Source organism: Prionailurus bengalensis, chromosome B4, assembly GCF_016509475.1.
Source record: "Prionailurus bengalensis isolate Pbe53 chromosome B4, Fcat_Pben_1.1_paternal_pri, whole genome shotgun sequence".
Lineage (NCBI taxonomy): Eukaryota > Metazoa > Chordata > Mammalia > Carnivora > Felidae > Prionailurus > Prionailurus bengalensis.
This window is the reverse complement of record NC_057358.1, coordinates 124,318,377-124,338,981: the sequence shown is the minus strand read 5'-3', so window position 1 is coordinate 124,338,981 and position 20,605 is coordinate 124,318,377. Positions and strand designations below refer to the sequence as shown.

Genomic DNA, 20,605 nt, shown 5'->3' with positions numbered 1-20,605 from the left:
ACGATAGCTAACGTACACGCTCATACAAATACTTTTAATAAAACTTCTGTCTGCAAAGAAAAAAACTGCATAAAAGTGTTCTTTACGTCAACTGTGTCTCAGTACATTCATTTATTAAATGCATCTAGGATGAGCTTTTTTGTAAAGGATCCAGGCTTTCCTGTACTACTGTCTGGAGTAGTAGTTTCTAAACAGGACACATGGTTTAATTATATTCAAATCTCAAAATAAGAAAAGTATGAGTTTATTGGGCTTTTAACTATGGATTCTTTAGCACCATTTACATTTTTACTCAGGACTTTTTTTTGAAAGGTAAGATCCCAACGAAATTAGAAATACCGCTTCTCGAAAGATGTGTGCATACATGTGTTAGGAGTTACAATACAAAATGGGGACAGGGCGCCTGCGTGGCTCAGTCTGTTAAGTGGCCGACTTCGGCTCAGGTCACGATCTCGCGGTTTCTGAGTTCGAGCCTTGCATCGGCGCTGTGATGACAGCTTGGAGCCTGGAGCCTGCTTTGGATTCTTGGTCTCCGTCTCTCTCTGCCCCTCCCCCACTCGCACTCTGTGTCTCTCTCCCCTTCAAAAATAAATAAACATTAAAAAAATTGTTTTTTTTAAAAGGGGGGGGTTGCCTGGGTGGCTCAGTGGGAAGGGCATGCAACTCTTGACCTCAGGGTCATGAGTTCAAGCCCCATGTTAGGTGTAGAGATTACTTAAGTAAATACATATTTAATAAATAAATAAAATAAAATGGGGACAGCAGTCAAAAAAAGACTGACGGGGCGCCTGGGTGGCTCAGTCGGTTGAGTGTCTGGCTCTTGGTTTCAGCTCAGGTCATGATCTCGTGGTTTGTGGAGCTCGAGTGCCCCATCAGGCCCTGCGCTGACAGCATGTGGCCCGCTTGGGTTCTCTCTCTCTCTCTCCCTCTGCCCCTCCCCCTGCTCGCACTCTCTCTCTCTCTCAAAAAGAATTAAACTTAAAAAAAAAGAGAAGGGAAAAAAAAAAGACTGAAAACCAACAATTTACTCAATCATCGTGTAGGTGTGGAAACAAACCCTATGAGGTCAAGGAGTCCGCCACAGGCCTTCAGCTACTGGTTGACATGCAGCGGCAGGCAACAAAATCTGAAACCGGAACCCAATTAAGAGCTCTTCCTATTACACTCTTCTCATTAGTGCCAGCTGCTTAGGATACAAACTTGTGTAACTCCGTTTATATCTTCTCATTTTTAGACAGTGACTTCACTGCTTTCCTTTTATAAACACAAACATCAGTTCTCAAATCGTCTCTGCGGTCTTCGCGCCGCAAGTTCTGCCTGCCTGCCTGCCTGCCTACCAAGGGCAGAGCCCTGTGCCAGTGACACTGAGTAGAGATCAAGCGCATCACCATGACCCCTGCCCTCAGATAATGTCCACTCAGCTGGGGAGACCAACAGGTAAAGTACGAAAGGAATGCAATGTATATCATGGGATCAAAATAGAACCACATAGTAAAAACAAAATGAAATTACTGGAGAAAGGATTAAATGAGGATTTCACTTACATTGTCTTTGATATTACAGATTATTTTTGCATAACACTTATTGTTATCTCTTGATGGAATCGTCCATTCCAATGGCCAAAAGTAACTATGGTAAACCTAAAAAGATACAAACACAATTGAGACCCATTACCGTAAGAAACATGTTTGTCAAACACCCGGTGTGGTTTGAAAACACTGGAGGCTCTTTGATACTTACTTTCATTAAAGAATAAAATTCATGGAATAAACAGGAATTTGGTAGAAGGTAAATGACGTTAAACTTGTGGTTAAGCCTCTTTGCTATAAGCTCATCCCTTAATTACATCTCAACCTGAGAAGAATAAACCTTAAGTAATAATAACAACAAAGAGCAGACAAATGAGAGAAAGAAGCCAGGTAATTACTTGCTGTCTTCCATCAAAAAAAAAAAAAGGAAAAGGAAAAAAAACCCCAACACTATCTTGTATAGAAATGACAACTTTGGGCAAGAAACAAGCAAGGTGCCAGGAACAATTAGAGCAATTACCTAGCTCCTTGCTTAATGCTTCCAAAGACATTTCCTCCTTTGGCATTATTCACCAAAGGAAGGAGAGAAGAAGAGAGGGAGGAAGATGAGAAGGTGGAGGGATGCAGATATTTTTATTGATGTTCCATAAACTTAAGTCTGGGTGACTATAGGGATTTGTTTTCCTCCTCCAGCTGCTACCCTCAATTCAAAATATATATGGTTGGCTACCTCTTAAAAACTTAACTGATTATGTAGCTATTATAGTGTTCTTCAAGGTTGCAATGCAATGTGAATTTTTTTTTTTAATGTGGGTTACAAAACTGAATATAGTGTCATAGTATCACACCAATTATGCAGGGAAAAGATAATTAAAGAAATTACCCCAAATTGCTAGCAACTGCTGTGTTACAGACATTAGTCTATGGGTAACTGTTTGCTATTTCCATTTTCAAAATTTCAACTGAAATGTATTACTTTTATAATGAAAAACGCAAATTCTAATAAAATGAAAGCCAAAGCCTGTCAAGAAATATGAAATATACATTAAGAACCTCAAATTTTAAGTCCCTTTCAATAGAAATCTATCCTCAGAAAATAATCTAGAGAAATGGACAATGAATTATGAAGACGTTCATCATTCTATTTGTAATAGTGAAAAAGTAGAAACAATGTAATAAAAATATGGCTTAAATTACTGTATAGCATCCAAAAATGCAGAAGTCATTTTTTAAAATGCTGTTTTTAGAGGAAAATGCTCATGACCTAACATTAAATGCACATAAGTTAATCACACTTCAAAAAAAAATTAAGACACATGTACCTACAATTATACATGCACACGTATATATACACTATATAAACACATAAATATTTTGAAAAACTAGAAGAAAATATGCCAAAATATTAATAGCAATGATCTCTTCTTGAATTAAAATTTCTTTATATTTTCCTAATTTTTCAAACTTCCTATGAGGATATACTATTTTTACAATCAGATGTTACTAACGTGATACTGATTAGATCAAGATATTACTACTGATGCATATAATAAGAAATAGATTTAAGAGATTTAAAACAGACTTTTAAGGGGCGCCTGGGTGGCTCGGTCGGTTAAGTGTCCGACTTCAGCTCAGGTCATGATCTCACAGTCCGTGAGTTCGAGCCCCGCGTCAGGCTCTGGGCTGATGGCTCAGAGCCTGGAGCCTGCTTCCGATTCTGTATCTCCCTCTCTCTCTGCCCCTCCCCTGTTCATGCTCTGTCTCTCTCTGTCTCAAAAATAAATAAACGTTAAAAAAAAAAAATTTAAAAAAAAAACAGAGTTTTATGTCATAAAATTTACTCTGATTTACAAATCTGGTCTTTTAGAAGGTTTTACTGGTAGCTTTTTTCCTAAATGACTAAAAGCAGCAATCCCTTTGGGTAGCATTGTATACATACAAATAGTGTATTTCTTGCACATGTTCCTTGACTGTGGCAAAGTTACTAGAAGGTAATGATACAAAACTACCCAACTATTGTTATTAGAGTGGTAAAAATGTACTTAATTTTTAGTTTTCTTCTTTGTATTTTCCTGCATTTTTCCTATTTCCAGCAATATTGTTTTAATAATAAAAAGAACTAGTTAAAGTGGTTTTAAAAAGCAGAAGGAAGGGCACCTGGGCGGCTCAATCAGTTAAGCGTCCAACTCTTGGTCTCGGCTCAGGTCATGACCTCACAATTCACGGGTTCAAGCCCCACATCGGCCCCTGCACTGAATGTGGAGCCTGCTTGGGATTCTCTCTCTCCCTCTCTCTGCCCCTTCCTCTGCTCTCTCTCTCAAAAATAAATTAAAAAAAAAAAAAGTAGTCAGTCTGGGTCAACTGACAGAATTGGAAAATGAAAGGTAGATCTTAACCTTCCTAAAAAGGGTAACTATACAGTGGTTACTTAAGAAAATACCCTGTTCACGGGAAACACACACACTGAAGAATTCAGGAGTAAAAAGGCATTTAACTTACTTACCAAACGTGGAGGAAAAAATAATACACACAGACACACAGAAATAAAGAATACTAAAAGTTTATATAAAATAAGTGGGCAAAATGTTGACAGCACACGTCTGTATTGTAGGTCTTTGTGCTACTTTTCACCCTTTCTGTATGCTTGAAATTACTTTTAATTTTGAATAAAAAGTAGTAGTAGCTTAACAGAGGAGGGTGTAACTTACCTCAATGTTTTCTTCCCCAAATTTCTCCGCAGCCTTCTCCTCAGAAAGACCACAAGCACCATACTCCAAAGGAGTAAACACAGTTGTCGGAACATTTTCATAGTCACACTGGTTCAAAATGAAGAAAAGAGTTACAACAGGAGAAATTGTAACCCAAAAAAGGATGTATGGCAAAAAAGGTTCAAACTTAGGAGGGGAAAGCAGACTAATAAATTTCTACCAAAAGTATGGGAAGTCAGAAACCCAAATATCAGACCTACTATGCTGAGAACCATCAACTCATGTGATCATTTCAGGAAAGGTGTGAACCCTGGCAAGACCAGTCACGCCTGCTCCGTCCGTCAACCAACCGATGTCAACAAGGGCGTACTGCTTCTCCCTTTATCAAGCAGCCAAAAGCAATACGAGTGCACCCGACGCTAAGAGTCTCATCTTGGTGACAGGAATTAATAGACTTCTTTTGGGAAATCAATTAGGTAACGCCTATTAAGAGCCATAAAAACATTCTTTACCTTTGTGCCAAGAACCCCACTCTTAGCATCCTATAATAATAATTTACTGTCTAGAAAAAGCTACATGCGTTAATGGAGCACTCTGCAGCACTCAACAGCGGCTGTCTCTTGGGATTAGCAAATCCCAAGGGCAAACAGGAAAGTGGTTCATACTCTCAGTGTATCATTATGCAGCCACTGAAGCGGGAATGAAGACTACAGAAACAGAAAAAGTCAGCGACAGTGTTTCCAAAGCATATTTTATGATGTTAACAGTGCAGGTGACTAAAGGGTTCTGAAGTCAAACAAGTCTGTGAAGCGCTGGATTAAGCAAGCAAACAGGTTTCGCTACTACTGATTTCTCAGAGCCTTCAGTATACAGATGTGAATTGTGGAAAAGGTATTATGTAAGTGCCAAACACGTTTGTAAACGCTATTGGGTAAAAATCTACCAGTCACATCTGTACACAGAGGTGAGCCTAATAAGTAACATTCTGCATTTAAAATATTGGAAATTCAATTCTCAATTCTCATTCTTTAAAACACTAGTGTAAAAATCTTTAAAATGTGTCTCCCTCTAGAAACAATAAATATAATTCTTTTTCTCTAAAAAGAGCATAAACCCTTGGAATTCTGAATCAAAAGTAAAGGTAGGGGCGCCTGGGTGGCTCAGTCAGTTGAGTGTCCAATGTCGGCTCAGGTCATAATCTCATGGTTCGGGTTCCTGAGTTCGAGCCCTGCATGAGGCTCTCTGCCATCAGCAAGGAGCCCGCTTCAGATCTTCTGTCCCCCCACCCTTCTCAAATAGAAATAAACTTAAAAAAAAAATAAAACAAAAGTGAAGGCAGACATCCACGTATAGCCATAATGGTATGCCAGGGACCAATTTACTTTTCTGCTGTCAACAACTAGACCACCAAACAGCAGGCGACAAACACTTCCAGACACGGGACGACAGGCAGTGCGGGACTGTGATCCTGACAGAAGGGAAACAAATGAGGCGAGCCTGGAGATTTCTCTAGTTTACTGCCCAGAGCACTTCCTGAGGACTGGGGGCAACAAGAGGGAAACCAAACAGAGCACAGCGGTATCTCCGAGTTACGGAGGCTGGAAGCTGCAGGGCGGAGCCCCCAAGGGCAGAGCTGCACAAAAAGAACTCTTGACATCTGCAGAGATTTGGGCTGAGAACTGATCTGTAAATGTGTCACAGGAGGGATTCAAGGGTGAGTAAAGAACCACGGGACAGCAGTAAGCAGCAGGCCCCCAGAGCCTTATGGGACTGGAAATAGTTTCGGTTCCCTGAAGCCAAAGCAGAAAGAATTCATAAAGTAAGAGGAATGGGGTGGAGTTCTCCAAAAGGCATCAGTTTAGTGGTGGAACCAATCAGCCCTAGATAAAAGGTGGTTATTGGCAGGCCCTAAAAAAGCTTTTAAAAGCAAGTTACAAAGGGATAAAACTAATTCCATGTAACTTCACAGGCTGCCAGAGCAAAATTGAACACCATATAAAGGAATTCAATAAAACCTGGCACCCAACAATGTAAAATGTTCAACGTATAACGTCCACATCCTTCCAAATTAACAAGACATGCAAAGGAACAAGAACATGTGAGCCAATACCAAGAAACATCAATGAACAGAAAGAGACACCGAAAAATAGATGACAGAATTAATAGAGGACATTAAATAAGCTACTATAAATATGTAGAAAACTGAGAAAAACATGAACTTCCTGAGGAGAGAAAAGGAAAACATTTTAAATAAAACTAGTAGAGATGAAAAAACCCAGTTGAAGCGCAAATTACACAATACAGAATTAATAGCCTAAGAAGTGGAGAAATCAGCAGACTTGAACTTGATCGGGCTCTCTAAGAAAATAATGCACAGAAAGGGGTGGGGGGAAAGAACATAAAAAGAGCATCAGAGACCCATAGGATAATACTGAGTGAACCAACATTCATTAACTGGAGGCTGAGGGGAAAAAATAACCTGATGACAAAGGCAAACAGATAAATCCAAGAATCCTGACAAATCTTAAGCAGAATAAATATAAGAAAAAGCATGCCAAGACATACAATAATTTAGCAGTTAATTGCTAAAAATCACTGATAACAAAAAAAAATCTAAAGAAGAATAAAGATGAAAATGATAGCATACTTCTGTTCAGAATCTATGCAACCAGAAATAGTAGGCAAATTGTTAAAATATTTAAAGAAACACAGTAAGTCTAGAACTCAATATTCAGCAAAAATATCTCCCCCCCCCCCAACAACAACAAAAACCACCACCACCACCAACAAAGAGGAGAAAAGGAATTCACCAGGAGCAGACACACACTAACTGTGAAAGGAAATTCTTCAGGCAGAAAAAGGTGTATCAGATGGAAATCTGCATTCACATAAAAAGACCAGTTTCTTCCAGGTTCCAAAATGCAGTTTCCAATCGACTTAAATGACCGTTGTGGCCTAGCCTGGAAAATGTAATCCTCGTTTCTAACACTTTTATCTGGAAAGCATACTTGGCAGTTTTCACAACCATCAACTTAATGAACTTTTAAAGATATGTGTACTGTAGCTGCTCCAGAGTTTCCACAGAAAATATTATATATATATCTTTTAAGTAGTCTCCACACCCAACACAGGGCTTGAACTCATGACTCTGAGATCAAGAGTTGCATGCTCTACCAAATGAGTCAGCCAGGTGACCATAAAATATTTTATATTTACTATAAAACTGAGTTAACTAATAAAGTAGCACCTTAATAATAAAGATGCTAATGTTTACTCTTTATAAGTTTCAAGTGTTTGAGAGCAATTCTAAAAAGATCCAAGAGAAAACAACGGTTCACTCTGCTGAAGTGCCCATCATACTGTGCTTTAAAGTTTGTACATGTATCTTACCAGTGGGCTTTTTTTTTTTTAAAAAAAAAAAGGGCTTAGTGGAATATCTATCATCCACAGGCTGACTCAACTTTACAGTCTGTTCTCTATCAGTTTTTGAAATGATAAAAACTTTTTTTTCATTCCTTCATTTATGTTCCCTAAAGAATGGAATATTTAGTATTTAGTGGCAAATATTTTTAAGTTTTGAAAATGACGTTAATCATTAAGTGTTAAAAAGGTTCAGTTAAATTTTCCCGATGTATTTTCCACTTCATTTAGGAAAATTACACATTACAGAGGTGTTTGCAAATTGGTAGATCCTTTAAAAGTCTGGAGGCTGGGGTGCCTGGATGGCTCAGTTGGTCGAGCATCCAACTTTTGGTTTCGCCTCAGGTCACGGTCTCCCAGCTTCATGGGGTTGCCCTGCATCGGGCTCAGGGCTGACAGCGCAAAGCCTACTTGGGATTCTCCTTCTCTCCCTCTCTCTCTGCCCCTTCTCTGCTTGTGCTCTGTATCTCTCAAAACAAATAAAAAAAAAAAAAGTAAGGAAACATCATTCCTATTCCATCCCCTATTCTTCTATAATCTATACCTTCCAAATCTTCTTTCTTAGGCAATAAATCATCATGAGTAAGACAGCAGTACTACAGGGGCACCTGGGTGGCTCAGTTAGTTAAGCGTCCGACTTTGGCTCAGGTTGTCACGATCTCACAGCTGACGAGTTCGAGCCCCGTGTCGGGCTCTGTGCTGACAGCTCAGAGCCTGGAACCTGGAACCTGGAACCTGGAACCTGGAGCCTGGAGCCTGCTTTGGATTCTGTGTCTCCCTCTCTCTCTGCTCCCCCCCCCCCCGACTCATGCTCTGTCTCTATCAAAAAATAAATAAATGTAGGGGCGCCTGGGTGGCTCAGTCAGTTAAGTGTCCAACTTCGGCTCAGGTCGTGATCTCACAGTCCGTGAGTTCGCGCCCCGCATCAGGCTCTGTGCTGACAGCTCAGAGCCTGGAGCCTGTTTCAGCCTCTGTGTCTCCCTCTCTCCGGCCCTCCCCCATTCATGCTTTGTCTCTCTCTGTCTCAAAAATAAAAAAAGGTTAAAAATTTAAAAAAAAATTTTTTTTAAATAAATAAATAAATGTAAAAAAAAAAAAATGACAGCAGTACTGGAGACTTCCATTTATGCTCTGGCTGCCTACCAGCCTTGTGACTTTGCACAGTTACCTAATCTCCCTGGACTGTGTCAGCAATCTCCATAGCTGCCCTGAGGCTGAATGAGACAATGCATACAAAGCACTTAGCACATTACCAGGCATGTCTCAAGTACTCAAACGTCACACTCTGTCTCCTTTCCTCTGAACACTCTTGGGAAGCGATGAGGAATAGATGACAGCAATTTTGGAGGAAGGCACGAACACCCACAATTCAATCTGGGCTCTCTTAAAATCCCACAAGGGATTAAACTCAGCCAGGTGTTTATGTTAAGCTAAACTTTTCCATAGACAGCTGCTTCTTCAGGAGACAGGCAGGAATGGATTCCCTCACCCCTCTGATATGTGCTAACGTTCTCACACACATTGGGCGAAATTAAAGGAATTATGCAGTTGCTTAAAAAAAAGTATGTGATTTCCCCCAATACATTTAACCTTGATACCTGCTGGCATTTCGACTTTATTTACTACACTGATGAACAGACCAGTAAGATTTCAAACTCAGAGACCTGAGCAGCACCTGTTGATCTTCCTATTTGGTCAAGCATCTGTCTTATTATTAGACTACAGATAAAGAAAAAAACAAAAAGGAGTCTTTTAATTTTAACTTACATTAAATTCTGACGTTGATAAAAGCTTCTGGCCCTCTCAGAAAACACCTGCTCTACCGAGCAGGGGACAGAATACAGCACCACACCCACACATGGAAGGCTGTCTATGCCCAAAGCAGGTGCAAACATTCAGGAAAGGTTTTGAAGAGTTTTGTGCTTTTAACTTCAAATTTATTTAGGAGTAGATTTTTGTAAGTGCTCCCTTTGGTTATTGTTGGTATATAAAAATATCTCCACTTTAGGGAAACACAAAGACACAGGGTCAAGAGCAAATCAAATGCATCTCAAGCTATATCTGTAGATACGCTTTTCTCAGTTTACTGGTCAGTAACTGCAACAATGAACACAAAACAGGACTCACTCAAAGAAGCAGTTAAATGTACCCCAAACAGTAATATGAACCAGATGCTATACGTCCTGGATGATCAGACAATCTGGGACTCAAACTCTTTTTAGCCTCAATCCTGTTCATTTCAAAACATGAGGTCTTATTATACGATTATGCAAACTAACCCCAGGTGCACTGGGAATGCTTGTCACAAATTTGACAAGCTGTATTCTTTCAGGTTTCTGTTCCCGAAACCAACATAAATCAACCCATGCTGATTATGTGCAAGAAAAATGGGTAGCGACTAAATTATTTACAATCTATGCTCCTGGAATCCTTTCAAAAAATTAATTAGGGAGGGAATGTTGGTAATGAGGAAGGCCATGCATGTATGAAGGCAGGGACTAACACAGGAAATCTCGGATCTTCATCTCAATTTCGCTGTGAACGTGCAACTGCTCTAAAAAATAAGCTTAAAAAAATAATCAGAATATATTTATTCCTTCCTTGACATCTAGTCCCATTAAAACATACTTAAGAGTTTCAATTTCCTACAATGACTAAAAAAATCACTTTAAAACATTAATATAACACATTAAGCATTCCAAGAGCAGAAGACATATTTTTAGAAAGGACAGGGTAATAAAGCCTGAATTCTGGTTTAAGCAGCTCTGCACATGATTACCACCTAGATCCCCAAATCCTTGTATAGCCTAGATAGGTGCCATAAAAAGATTTAGAAAATTATACTGAAATTGGCAACAATGAAATTAAGGTAAAATCCAACTTTTTTTTTTTTTTTTAATTTTTTTTTTCAACGTTTATTTATTTTTGGGACAGAGAGAGACAGAGCATGAACGGGGGAGGGGCAGAGAGAGAGGGAGACACAGAATCGGAAACAGGCTCCAGGCTCTGAGCCATCAGCCCAGAGCCTGACGCGGGGCTCGAACTCCCGGACCGCGAGATCGTGACCTGGCTGAAGTCGGACACTTAACCGACTGCGCCAACCAGGCGCCCCTACAACTATTGTGAGAATATGTAACACAACAATAGTGCTGAAACTTGATTAGTCAAGCTCATTTTTTCCCAGTGTGATTCCAGGAATGACAATTTTCATAACAAAGTCACAAAGACACAGCAGTCTTAACGATGTCTTGTTTGGAATACAGTTAATACAGCACATGTAGGATGCCACCAGCAAGAGAACTAAATTATTCAAGACCTGGAAAACTTCACAGCTACCCCTAGAGAACTAGTGGTGTTACTAAAACCAGTATCAACAGGTGTCAGCCACAAGCTCACCTTGATATTGGAGCCAGCATAGAGCCTCTGAGCCAGCAGTCTCCCTGCCTGGATTGCTACTGGGGTGAGCTCGAGCTTCCCCTCCAATATATCGCCGATGGCATAGATATAAGGCACGTTGGTCTGCTCTTCATCTGTGACAGGTATTTTTCCAGTCCTGAAAATTCATTCAGTTAAAACCATCAGTTACTCCTATTAATTAAGTGGAACAAAAAAATTCCCCTTTCTCCCAAAGAAGCCAAAATTCTGACTCTAGCAAAGGGCAGCATTCTAACGTATTATTTAAAAATACATACATACCTACATACATAAAATAAAATAAAAATAAATGAGTATTTTTTTTTTAAACATTTTTTTTAATTTTTTTTTCAACGTTTATTTATTTTTGGGACAGAAAGAGACAGAGCATGAATGGGGGAGGGGCAGAGAGAGAGGGAGACACAGAATCGGAAACAGGCTCCGGGCTCTGAGCCATCAGCCCAGAGCCCGACGCGGGGCTCGAACTCACGGACCGCGAGATCGTGACCTGGCTGAAGTCGGACGCTTAACCGACTGCGCCACCCAGGCGCCCCTAAATGAGTATTTTAAAAGCTTAGAGACAATTCTGGAATAAGAAAACTGTAAGAAAACCTGGGAGAAAACTACAACAGATGGTTAAGAATATGTGTATTCTAAACTATAGGTCTGTTAGTTGTCACCTCTATGATGTTGGGAGGGCTATTTAATATCTCTGAGCTTTATTTTCCCACCTATTAATGCGAACAATAATAATGAGAACACTGTAAGAAGAAAAGGGATGCCATCAACTACCTTAAGGGGCTGTGAGGATTAAATGAAAATAGGTACAAAATATTCAGCACAACGGTCCACGGCTCACAGTAAGTGCAGAATAAGTGTTAGCTGCTTCCATTATATAAAATCTAAGCTTTGGACCCCCTGGAAATAGGCTAGCGTGTTTATTATGCTGGTGCAATATTTGGTCTGCTAAATCTTATTGGTGACCTCAGCAATTCTGTCTGTCTACCCTAGTTAAAAAATAAGTAGAACAAAAATCCTCACACTAAGATTAGGAAGTCTCTTCTCCAGAATAGATGTTATTCCTAGAAGGGACAAAAACAAAACCAAACCAAACCACCTTTATTTTTTAGCTTCCAAGGCAGTTCCCATTCACAGCACTTGTTTCTACTTGGCTGTACGGAAGGTGATATTGGGAAATACCCCAGACAGCAGATAAGCAGATACCACTGAGTCTCAGTTATCTCCTCTACTGCTATAGGCCAAAGGATTTTAACTTCAACCCTTGCAAGTTTTTCATACTTGTAGCTGTCACTAGAAATGCAGTGACCACTCATCATCCTAAAACTTAGTAGCTCTCAACATGGTTCAGATCTACGTATTATTTAGTAAAGCTCAAAGTACATGCCTGCAATTAACTGGGGGGTTAGACTCTTTTATTCTATACACTGCACATTAAAGAAACAAACTGCAAGCCGCCCTATCTTCCACTTAGATTTTGAAAAGGAAAAAACAAAATAAAACAAACAGAAAATACCAACGTGAGTGGCACTGAAGGAAGAGATCTCTAGGCTTAAAAAGGGAAATCTCCAACTATGATAAAAACTAACTCTAACAATCTAAAACTCCACTATTAATCAGTATTATCAACAACTGAAATAATATTCAGTAAGACACAATAAAATTGTTTTCTTACTTGTCATTTATCTTTACCCCCACGGTTTCTAAGCCAAGTTTTCTTGTGCAAGCGTCTCTTCCTATTGCCAGCAATACCTGAAAAAGTATTAATATACCAGGTGAGTATGATTAAAAAGACTTCACGTAAGTTACTTAATCATTAAGCTACTCTGATTTCACTTTCCAGACCTGTAAAGAAATATTTCATTAAGAAAATAACGTAAGAGTTTATGGGGCACCCAGGTGGCTCAACCAGTTAAGTGTCTGACTCTTGGTTCCAGCTCAGGTCACGATCTCAGTTTGTGGGTCTGAGCCCTGAACTGGGCTCTGCACTATCAATGGACAGTGCGGAACCTGCTTGGGATTCTCTCTCTTTGAGCCCCCACCCCCACCCCACACTCTTTCTCTCTCAAAATAAATAAACTTAAAAAAAATGCAAGAGTTTAAGCAAATTAGAACAAACAAAAATCCCTTGAACAGGATATAGCAGAAATCCTCATCCATTGATTAAGAAGAAAAGTTAGCAATTCCTTTATAAATCTAGTGAAGTTCACAGACAAAGACAACATAGCCTATGACTGAATTAAGGTTTTTTTTTTTTAAGATTTTTTTTTTTTCTAAAGGTTTATTTTTGAGAGAGAGGGACAGAGTGCAAGCAGGGAAGGGGCAGAGAGAGAGGAAGACACGGAATCCGAAGCAGGCTGCAGGCTCTAAGTTGTCAACACAGAGCCCAATGCGGGGCTAGAACTCACCAACGGTGAGATCATGACCTGAGCCGAAGCTGGAAGCTTAACTGACTGAGCCACCCAGGCACCCCTTAAGTTTTGTTTTTCTTTTTTAAAGTAGTGAGCTATGAAGATAAAATTTTGAAGGACAGAGAAGTTCTACTTCTTTTAAAAAGGATGTCTTTTTATAGCTATTTGACAAATGATATTTTTAAGTTACATGGAAGAAAATTTGAAGCCATCCCTATCCCAAAACAAATTACAATATCACAAGCAATATAGATGTCTTAGAATAGGAACATAATCAGGTTTTGAAAATAGAAAGCAGCCATTACATGTACCCAGCAAATATCCAAATATCCAATAAGCACATTATTTGCTTTCTAATAAGGGGCTAACCTGGGTCCATTCCTTACCGTATTATACTCTCCTTCAATGGTTTCACCACCACTGGTGGACTGGGCTACCACCCTGAGTCGGCCTGGTGTCCCTGCTTCAATTTGTTCAACCTATAAAAGCAACAAAGTTTTACTCCACAATAAAGACCTGTATCAACTCCCTCCTATCAGGTTGACCCAAAGTGAAAACACAAAATCTGGCGTGAGAGGTCTTTCATGTCCCACCCCCCTCACCATAACATCATTAGGACAGTAAGAGATTTTTCTATTTTATCCCCCTTTTTCTTGCTGCTTAATGTTTGCCAGAGGGGCTTTCTTTCCAATAGTTCCCAAACAGAATAAAATTCAAAGAGAAAAAAGTGGGAAAGGAAAAAGCCAGAGGAAAAAGCCAGCACACTACGATCCCTAAAACACAGCTAATGACGTCGCTTTTCCCAGGCTCCTCTCTCTTAACTCACCCAGAGCCCTTAATCCCCTGGACAGCCACTACTGCTCAAATTCAGAGATTGTCTTCTGGCTACAGACGTTCAGCTTTGTCAACAAAGAACAGACACTGGAGTAGATCAAACATGATACAGGTAAACAGCCAGAAAGCTCTAAAAAGCATAGTGAGCAAGGAGGTACGTTTATAAGGACGAGGGGTGGTCTTCGTTGTTCAAGATGTAGGGAAGAACAAGCAAGCCCCGGAACGTGCACTATGCCAGATGAGATTAAACATACCAGCTCACCACTCCTGGATGTCAACAATAACCTTCAGACTGCGTTGCAACAAATGAAAACCCTTACCACCTAGAGGCTTCTGCAAGCCTGCAGTTAACCTTGGTCTCTGCACTGGCAGCAAATCATGGGTTCCTGTAAAATATTTACTGGGAGAAACTCATAAAGTCACCTGCAATTTCTACTCTACCTTTTAAATGCAACCACTCTGCATGGGAAAATGGTCAAGGGTCATTTTACTTTCACCATTAATAAGTAGCAAAAATTTCCTTCTCAAATTCCTTCCTTCTTACATAGTTAAGCCCATCTGAACATACCGAAGATGTCTTTCGTAGTTAAGCTATAATCTAATCTTTGGAGAAGAGCTGCATTAGTCAGATTACCTGCATTAGCTCAGATTTACCTAAAAATGATAAGGGCCTCACCTCACCTCTAATTCCTTCCTGCCTCACTCACTTTTGTGTTCCAGTTAGGCTTTTTCTATGTCTACAACAATTTCTGCACTTAGAACGACTTTATTCCCCACAATCTCTGTGCACATCACACAATGCGCTCTCGCCTTCCTCCCTGCCAAAGGCCGCTTCTATCAGGTCACTGAATAACACAGCATGTGTTCACCGTGACCCAAGGAGATCAGAGACACCTTGGTAACCCAGGTAAAATGTTAATGTGCACAGACACAGGTTTATTTCACTAGGGGATAGTCTATGAGATTCTCAAAAGGGCCCACAACTCTCCAAATGTTAAGACATTATAAAGGAATGGTCAATTCACCTTCAACAAAGGAGGCAAGAATATGCAATGGGAAAAAGTCCCTTCGACAAATGATGTTGGGAAAACTGGACAGCTACGCGCAAAAAAAAAAAAAAAAAGAAAAGAAAAGAAAAGAAAAGAAACTGAACCACTTTCTTATACTATACACAAAAATAAACTCAAGATGGATTAAGGATCTAAATGAGAGAACTGAAACCATAAAAATCCTAGAAGACAATACAGGCAGTACTTTCTATGACATCAGCCACAGCAATATCTTTCTAAGATATGTCTCCTAAAGCAAGGGAAACAAAAACGAAAATAAACTATTGGGACTTTATCAAAATAAAAACCTTTTGGGGGCACCTGGGTGGCTCAGTTGGTTGAGCGTCCGACTTCAGCTCAGGTCATGATCTCACAGTCCATGAGTTCGAGCCCCGCGTCGGGCTCTGTGTTGACAGCTCAGAGCCTGGAGCCTGCTTCGGATTCTGTGTCTCCCCCTCTCTCTGCCCCTTCCCCACTCACACTCTGTCTCTCAAAAATGAATAAATGTTGAAAAAAAATTTTTTTTAAATAAATAAATAAAAAATAAAACCCTTTTGCACAGACAGCAAAGGAAAACAATCAACAAGACTAAAAGACAACCTACTGAATGGGGGAAGATATCTGCAAATGACATATCTAATACAGGGTTAGTATCCAAAATATATACTGAACTTATTAAAAAAATAAAGAGTTTATACAATACCAAAAAAAAAAAAATCCAATTAAAAAATGGACAGAAAACATGAACAGACATTTCTCCAAAGACATCCACGTGGCCAACAGACACAGGGAAAGATGGTCAACATCACTCATCATCAGGGAAATGCAAATCAAAACCACAATCAGACATCATCTTACACCTGTCAGAATCAGAATGGCTAAAATCAAAAAACATAAACACGCATTGGCAAGGACGTAGGGAAACAGGAACCCTCATGCATTACTGGCGGGAATAGAAACTGGTGCAGCCATTCTGGAGGAGCCTTAAAAAATTAAAAACAGAACTACCGGGGCACCTGGGTGGCTCAGTCAGTTAAGCGTCCGACCCTTGATTTCAGTTCAGGTCATGGTCACAGGGTCGTGGGACCAAGCCTTGCCTTGGGCTCTGTGCTGCCAGCGAAGCCTGCTTAAGATTCTCTCCCTTTCTCTCTCTCTCTGCCCCTCCTCTGTTTGCACTTTCTCTCGCTCTTTAAAACAAAACAACAGAAAAAGCTAAAGAAAAAAACAGAACTACCATATGTGATGCAGTAATTGCACTACCAGGTACTTACCCAAAGAATACAAAAACACTAATGCGAAAGGATATACGCACCCCTACATTTATCGCAGCATCATTTACAATAGCCAAATTACAGAAGCAACCCAAGTGTCTATCGGTAGATGAATAAAGATGTGGTTTATATAAAAAATGATTACTCAGCCATAAAAAAGAATGAAATCTTGCTACTTGCAACAACACGGATGCTAAGCGAAATAAGCCAGTCAGAGAAAGACGAATACCACATGATTTCACTCATATATGGAATTTAAGAAACAAAACAAATGAACAAAAGAACAAAAACAGATGAACCATGGGGCACCTGGGTTAAACTCAGTCGGTTAAGCATCCAACTTCGGCGCAGGTCATGATCTCACAGTCTGTGAGTTTGAGCCCCACATCAGGCTCTGTGCTGACAGCTCGGAGCCTAGAGCCTGCTTCAGATTCTGTGTTTCCCTCTCTCTCTGCCTCTGCCCTGCTCACACTCTCTCTCTCTCTCTCTCTCTCTCAAAAATAAACATTAAAAAAAAATTTTAAAAACAAACAAACAAACAGATGAACCAAGATACAGACTCTTAACTACAGAAAACCAACAGATGGTTACCAGAGGGGAGGTGGATGGGGGATGGGTGAGATAGGTGTTGGGGATTAAGATCACACTTCTCAGAGTACTTAAGTGGCTCAGTCGATTAATAGTCCAACTCTTGATTTCAGCTCAGGTCATGATGCCAGGGTCAAGGGATCGAGCCCCAAGCTGGGTTCCATGCTGAGTGTGGGGCCTGCTTAAGATTCTCTCTTTCCCCCTCTGACCCTCTCCCCTGCTTGCATGCTCACTCTCTCTCTCTCTCTCTCTCAAAACAAAACAAAACAAAACAAAAACACAGAACACACTTCTCATGAGCAGTGAGTAAAGGGTAAAAGTGCTGACTCACTGTATTGTACACCTGAAACTAATGTAACACTGCATGTTGCCCTGCATGTTGGAATTAAAAATAGACATCATAGAAGCAGATGTTACTTTTCCATTGCACAACTTGTATGTACAGCTGTTTTCTAACCACAGCCCTAAGGCAAATGTATCACATGTACTTCTACTCTCTAAAAGACATCTCCAGGAATCAAGTAGTGATAACTTCCAGGACCTGTGCTGCTTCACCCTCACAGCAGTATTAGACTTACTCTGTGCCAGGTACTGTTCTAATTACTTCCTAAGTGTCAGCTAACGCAATCTTCACAAGAACTCTGAGATAGCTGCTGTTATTATCCTAATTTTATGGAAGAAACTGAAGCTCAGAGAGGTTCAATAATTTCCCCAAAGACATATAGCAAGAAAATGGTAGCACAGTATTGAAAGTAGGTCATTCTCATCCCAATGCTCGAACTCTTATCAACATGAAGCGATTCTTAACATGGTCACCCAAAGGGCCTAAGTTAACTTGTTCCCAATAACTAAGTTCCCAATAACTTAGTTCCCAAGTAACTAAGTTCCCAATGTAACTTGGCATATTTTTCCACCTTCTCAAAAGGAGACTAAATAAGCGAGGGGGGGGGGGGAAAGGAGCCCATGTAACAAATTTAGATAATCATTTTCAGAGAAGCCAGAATAATACAGTGTATCTGTTGACTACATGGTACACAAGGACAAATTTCTCATGAAGAGCATTTAAAAATCAGCCGAGTCTTGAACTCTTATTTCAATCACTGGTGTGTACAAAGAAACAAAGGATAACAGACCAAAGATTATAAAGTGAAGGAATGTATGAAGGGAAACATTAAACAGAAGAGAACTAAAAGTAAGAAGGGTGAGATGAGAATAAAGAAATTACTGAGCTGCAGAGAAGAACAAAGCTCTCCAGGTGGCAGTGGGTACAAGTTCATATACCGACATCACAGCTGAGAAACTGCAGCACTCCCGATGGTTTAGACCCCAGAAGGAACGCTTCCATCACCTACCCCAACCCTCTCTCTCCTGCCTAAACAGGAGTATGAAACCAACAAACCTACCAGCAACTCCACTTACTTTTATTGGTATGAACTGTTTTATAAACTTGACACCATGTTCTTCCATATGTTCGCCAATTTTGTTGGCCATGTCCTGGTCAAATCCTCTCAGGAGAATGGATCGTACCATAACAGTGACATCTAAACCGATGCCAGCAAGAAATCCAGCACATTCCAAGGCGACGTACGATGCTCCAACCACCAGGGTCTTACCCGGGCAATAAGGTAAGGAGAAAAGATCATCACTGAAAAGAAATTTAAAAAAAAAAAAAAAAAAGGTGGGGGGGTGGGGAAGAAAAGAAAGAAATTGAAAATGTTCCTATGTGAGTAATGACTGAATCAATGTAAATATTTTTGCTTTCTTAAGAATACACTTTTAAAAACTAAAAACATTCGGGGCGCCTGGGTGGTTCAGTCGGTTAAGTGTCCGACTTCAGCTCAGGTCATGATCTCATGGTCCGTGAGTTCGGGCCCCGCGTCGGGCTCTGGGCTAACAGCTCAGAGCCTGGAGCCTGTTTCAGATTCTGTGTCTCCCTCTCTCTCTGCCCCTCCCCTGCTCATGCTCTGTCTCTCTCTGTCTCAAAAATAAATAAAACATTAAAAAAATTAAAAAAAAAAAAACTAAAAACATTCAATTGGCTACATAGACAATCTATGAAAACTATTTACAAGGGCTTAGACCCAGTTCCTTTCTTGCCACTCAGTTGCTCTGGGAGCAGCTCAAGCTGCCCATAGCCAAACACAGTCTCCGAGGTGGAAGATCTATCCAGAACACGAATCAGCAAGAGAGGAGTAGGGGAAAACTTCCAACATAACTGTTTTGTCATATAAAAACCCAACTATAAAGAGTAAAAGCTGACAAAATCTTTTAGCCAAGTAAAGAATACACGAGACGTGAGAGGGATCACAAAAGCATGTTTAGGAAATGAGTTTTTTTTTAAATATGAGAAGGAAACCCATCCAAGACGGAGAAGACAACAGTCGCCATCTGAGCTGCCCCTGTATGAGGTGCAAAGGAAAAAAAATCACATACCCTTCCCGAGAAAGGGACTGAGAAGAAATAATGTGTAACATGAGCAGAAACTCCTCAGCAGAAAGCATCCAAGAGGACACATTTGTCAACCATAGTATGTTAACACGTTTACAAAACATGCTCAGACGTGTATAAATTTCAAACAGAAGTTTCAATAGAAGTATGTATTTATATGTTAACAGTGATGTTAAGTGGGTGGTAAGAAAGACCCATGTTTATAGTTTTGAATTTTTTAAATGTTCCTTGCATAAAAGAATTTTTTCCCTTCTCTTTTTCCCAGGCCCCTGTCCCTTTGGGCAGAAACACAGAAATAAAAAAAAATTAAAAAATAATAATTAAAAAAAAAACCCTCGGAAGTTCTAGGAAATGGACTAAATGGGTTTGAAGAAAACAACTGAAAAGTAGAACTCAACAACGGGTGCCTCCTTTTCTCCCTCCGGTGCCCCCTCACCTGCTGATGCAGAACTCTTTGTCACCAGGGATGCCCAGATACCGTGGCCTCTCGCCAGTAGCAATGAGAAATTTCTCTGCTGTATAAATTTTTTCTTTGCCTTTGTTATTTGTTGCCTACAAAGAAACCAAGTGTCAACTTCTAATAAGCTAGTGTTCATTAAAATTGTAGTTATAGTGAACAGAGGCCATTCGCCACATTATCCAATTTGATCCTCATAAAAATTTGGTAATACGTACTAAGGCTCTAAGAAATTAACGGACTTATGCAAAATCATAAGGCTAATAAGTGGCAGGGCCAAGACTCAGATCCAGGTAACCTGGCCACAAATCCAGTATTCTTACACTGCCACAACCACACGGAAAAGGTCCATAAGAAGATGTGTCTGCAAAATCATCAAACTGGGCAGTTTGGGTCACAGTGGCTTTTACTTTTATCAAGACAATCACTTTCTCTTTTCCTCCCCTACCCCTCACAAA

The 20,605-nt window shown here is 40.0% G+C and overlaps 1 protein-coding gene across 2 annotated transcripts in view; it reads right to left on the bottom strand.

Moving 5' to 3' along the window:
* The window catches only part of TXNRD1 (thioredoxin reductase 1), a 70,734-nt gene that overhangs the window by 17,151 nt on the left and 32,978 nt on the right, over nucleotides 1–20,605 (bottom strand). For both annotated transcript variants that reach the window (XM_043562375.1, XM_043562374.1), the window contains 7 exons: nucleotides 20,127–20,242; nucleotides 18,662–18,887; nucleotides 13,887–13,979; nucleotides 12,765–12,841; nucleotides 11,054–11,210; nucleotides 4,238–4,345; nucleotides 1,545–1,640 (listed from right to left, as the gene is read on the bottom strand). In XM_043562375.1, the coding sequence (XP_043418310.1) occupies nucleotides 1,545–1,640; nucleotides 4,238–4,345; nucleotides 11,054–11,210; nucleotides 12,765–12,841; nucleotides 13,887–13,979; nucleotides 18,662–18,887; nucleotides 20,127–20,242 (873 nt within the window). The remainder of the gene's footprint in view (nucleotides 1–1,544; nucleotides 1,641–4,237; nucleotides 4,346–11,053; nucleotides 11,211–12,764; nucleotides 12,842–13,886; nucleotides 13,980–18,661; nucleotides 18,888–20,126; nucleotides 20,243–20,605) is intronic.